Source organism: Austrofundulus limnaeus, unplaced genomic scaffold (assembly GCF_001266775.1).
Source record: "Austrofundulus limnaeus strain Quisiro unplaced genomic scaffold, Austrofundulus_limnaeus-1.0 Scaffold49, whole genome shotgun sequence".
NCBI classification, from domain to species: domain Eukaryota; kingdom Metazoa; phylum Chordata; class Actinopteri; order Cyprinodontiformes; family Rivulidae; genus Austrofundulus; species Austrofundulus limnaeus.
In genome coordinates, this window is record NW_013952451.1 from 986,565 (window position 1) to 989,713 (window position 3,149).

Sequence of the window (3,149 nt, forward strand, 5' to 3'; positions counted from 1 at the left end):
ATATATATATATATAACTGCCATATTAGTTTCTTGCTGCCATGTTTTTAAAATTGTTTTTGTAACCAGGGTCTGCTCATTATAGGATTGTGCCTTGTACAGAATCGTGGTAATATACGTATGACCTTTTTTAAACTAAGTGTAATGTCTCAATCATTTACACTGAAGGAGTGCATGAAACTCARACCAGGCTGTGGGACCATTGGTCCTATTCTGGCTTCAACTTCTGAATTTTCCTCACTTGCCTAGATTTTAATAACAATGGATGGTTGGCGTCAAACTTTAAGATGGACTTTAAGTGTCATAATACAAATGACTACTTTAAGCCAAACTTACAATAAAAAAGGGCAGGAGAACCTTAAGTCTCATTTCAAAAATATTCAGCACAAATTCCATGTTCAATTTTTATTTATGTACTTGTTTATTTTTGTTGCAGGTTTGGTCAAAATCAAAGAGGCACACGACACAGAGGAGAAGCTAAATGAGGTGGAAAGACTACTAAAAAATGCCATTAACATGCCGTGCAAGGTCAGTTCTTTAACTGAAACAACATCAAATACAAAACAACTGAGGAATGTGACAGATGACATGCAAACTACACACTTGCAAATACTCCATGTTGTGTCTGCAAGCAGCAAACCAACTGAATGTAACTTAAAAGTTCAAATAATTTTGATCTAGCTCATTCTTCCTTTGGTGTGAAGTGTACAGTCTCCTGTACTTGTTTGATAAAGCAGTAATTAGTTAAACCTATGATATTATCTTGTTTTCAACTCAAAAAGAACCATCATATATAACTCAAAAGAACAAATAGCATGTGTTAAAATCTGGGTTCAAAGAAAATKTATGAAAAAATTACACATCTCATGATTTGTACCAAAGTACTTACTGTCGTCTAGATATTTTGCTGACTGCTGAGTTAGAGCACTGACAATAATCTCCTGTCTGTACAAAAGCTATGAACTAACAAAGCCTTCTCTCTGCAGTACTCCAGGTCAGAGGTGATGTTGACTTTCTTTGAGCGCTCGCCGCTGGACCAAGTGTTAAGGAATGACGAAGTCCACAGAATCCAGCCATGCTTTCAGAGTCCAATCAAGATATCAGGTAAATGTACTTGTGTAGCAAGAAAAAAATATTGATCATCTGCTGTTGTCCTTAAAGCCAAGATAAAGTGATGAAACATTGCTCTCTGTACCTTGTAGAAATCATGCGGTCGAATGGATTCTGTCTGGCCAATACAGAAACGATTGTATTTGATCACAGTATCCCAGAGGAAAAAGAGAGGCCTTCATCTACAGACTCTGTAGAGCACACGTGAGTGTTATGAAAACACACCAATACAGAATTTTTATCTGCTTTTTACTATGATTCTGTTTACCTTTTAGGACTCAGTAAGATTATTATCAGTCAAATTTGCATGAAGTTTGTTGTAAGCCAAAACAAATGTAGTGCCTGTTTCCCCCCCAAAAACTTACAATTCTCAGGCTTGCAATTGAGTTAAGAGGTCCCTATAATTGACCCTCCACCCACTTCAAACTAGACAGGAAGTGTGTCTGAACACCTCTTCCTTCCTTTTTTGAGTTGGAGTCAAAAGAGGAACACATTCCGTTTGGTGTTTCACACAAAACATGTTCWCTTCCCCCCTTAAACTGAAGGTTTTACGTTCTCAACAGGGTTATGTGCTTTTTACAGTTAACATATCTAAAACTATCATTATCTTCATTTTCCAGGTACGAGGATGAACCCGAGTTTTTGCCAATGGAAGCCGAAGTATGTGATGAGGAAACAGAAGCTTATGTCACCAACTTGTCCTACTACCACCTGGTCCCGTTTGAAACTGACATCCTGGAATGAAGTGGACGGATGTCTCTTCAGTGGAACCAAACTATGCAATGCCACACATAGCTGCTCCAGTTCCATGCTGCTGCTGCGTGTCTCAACAGCCCTTACAGCTGCTTACGTTTCTTAGAGAACGCACCAAGACTGTAGAGGAAACAAGCACCACAACTTCATTTATGGAACAYAAACCAGTGTGCCTCATCCGGAGCCTTACTTCTTTTATCATMTGGCTGCAAAAGACGTTAAAAGCGATGCAGCGTAATGGTGGCAGCAACAGAAGAACTTCACGGCAACATTTCTATATATAAAATGTTACACGGCTGCTTTAATGGAACAGAATTCTAATCTAATATCAGTGTTTGTTGTTTGGAGTACAACTATGATGGCTGTATAAGGACCATGCATCATCAGAAGTTTGGAAACAGCTATAACTTATTTGGTGTTTAAGTAGCAAAGTTTTCAATTCACCGAGTCATTTTATTAGTCTCGTTTAGTTTCTTGTTGTCTTCTCTGTAAAGAAATATTTCAAATCTTTTAAAGTGAGGTTMATAAAAAACGTTATGAACACTTTATAACTTCTCTTCTTTATATAGCAATTTGAMCCTTCTCAGTTTGAAAACCTTGAGTTTAATTCGACTGGATAAAAGAGCTAACAGCAAGTCTGAGCCAGGATAATAACAAAGTGGATTTCTGCCGACTTAAAACTGATCACAAAAATTTGATTGCAGCTAAACCGCCATTTTATAAACGTCTACATTGCCATTAGTTTTGGTTGTTTCTATAACATTTGATAAACGTTTTTAAAACAGCATTCACATAAACCGTTTATTGAGTTGCTTTAAGATTTTTTAAGGCCTCAATCCCCTTTGGTCTTTGCCGTGCTCTGACTAGCTTTCAGCTCGYCAACCTGATTAGAACTCATCTCTATTTCTGCAAACAGATGCTCAAAAAAGTGTGTAAGWTAYCCATGTTCRTAACCTTTCTACAGAACCTCGTTTCAGAATATCCGAACTGTTCCTTTAAGCTGTTGTTCTTGTTTAGCCGTAATTCATGCATCTGCAGCTCCCATTGTTTTCTCATTCGAACTACTCCCCGACGTGTTAACCACAGTATTACCTCTCTGAAAATCTGTCCTGAAGCTCTGTGTGTTCCTRTTGTTTATGGCGCTATTTTCACCAGCATTCACTTTCAGACTGTGTTCCAGCTTAACACAATTTTTTGTTGTTTTTGCTGTGAATTATATGTGGTTCCATGACATGATGGTTCTCGAAGAGCGAAGTGAAACTAAACTTCATTTGTTCTGATGTGACT

The 3,149-nt window shown here is 37.7% G+C and overlaps 1 protein-coding gene across 1 annotated transcript in view; it reads left to right on the forward strand.

Annotated features, from left to right (window-relative positions):
- Positions 1-3,149, forward strand: part of pxdc1b (PX domain containing 1b) — a gene marked incomplete at its 5' end in the record, with an annotated part of 12,660 nt that extends 9,511 nt beyond the window's left edge. Inside the window, 4 exon segments of the mRNA XM_014008367.1 lie at positions 436-527; positions 986-1,103; positions 1,202-1,313; positions 1,730-3,149. Of these exon segments, the coding sequence (XP_013863821.1) occupies positions 436-527; positions 986-1,103; positions 1,202-1,313; positions 1,730-1,853 (446 nt within the window). The 3' untranslated portion in view covers positions 1,854-3,149.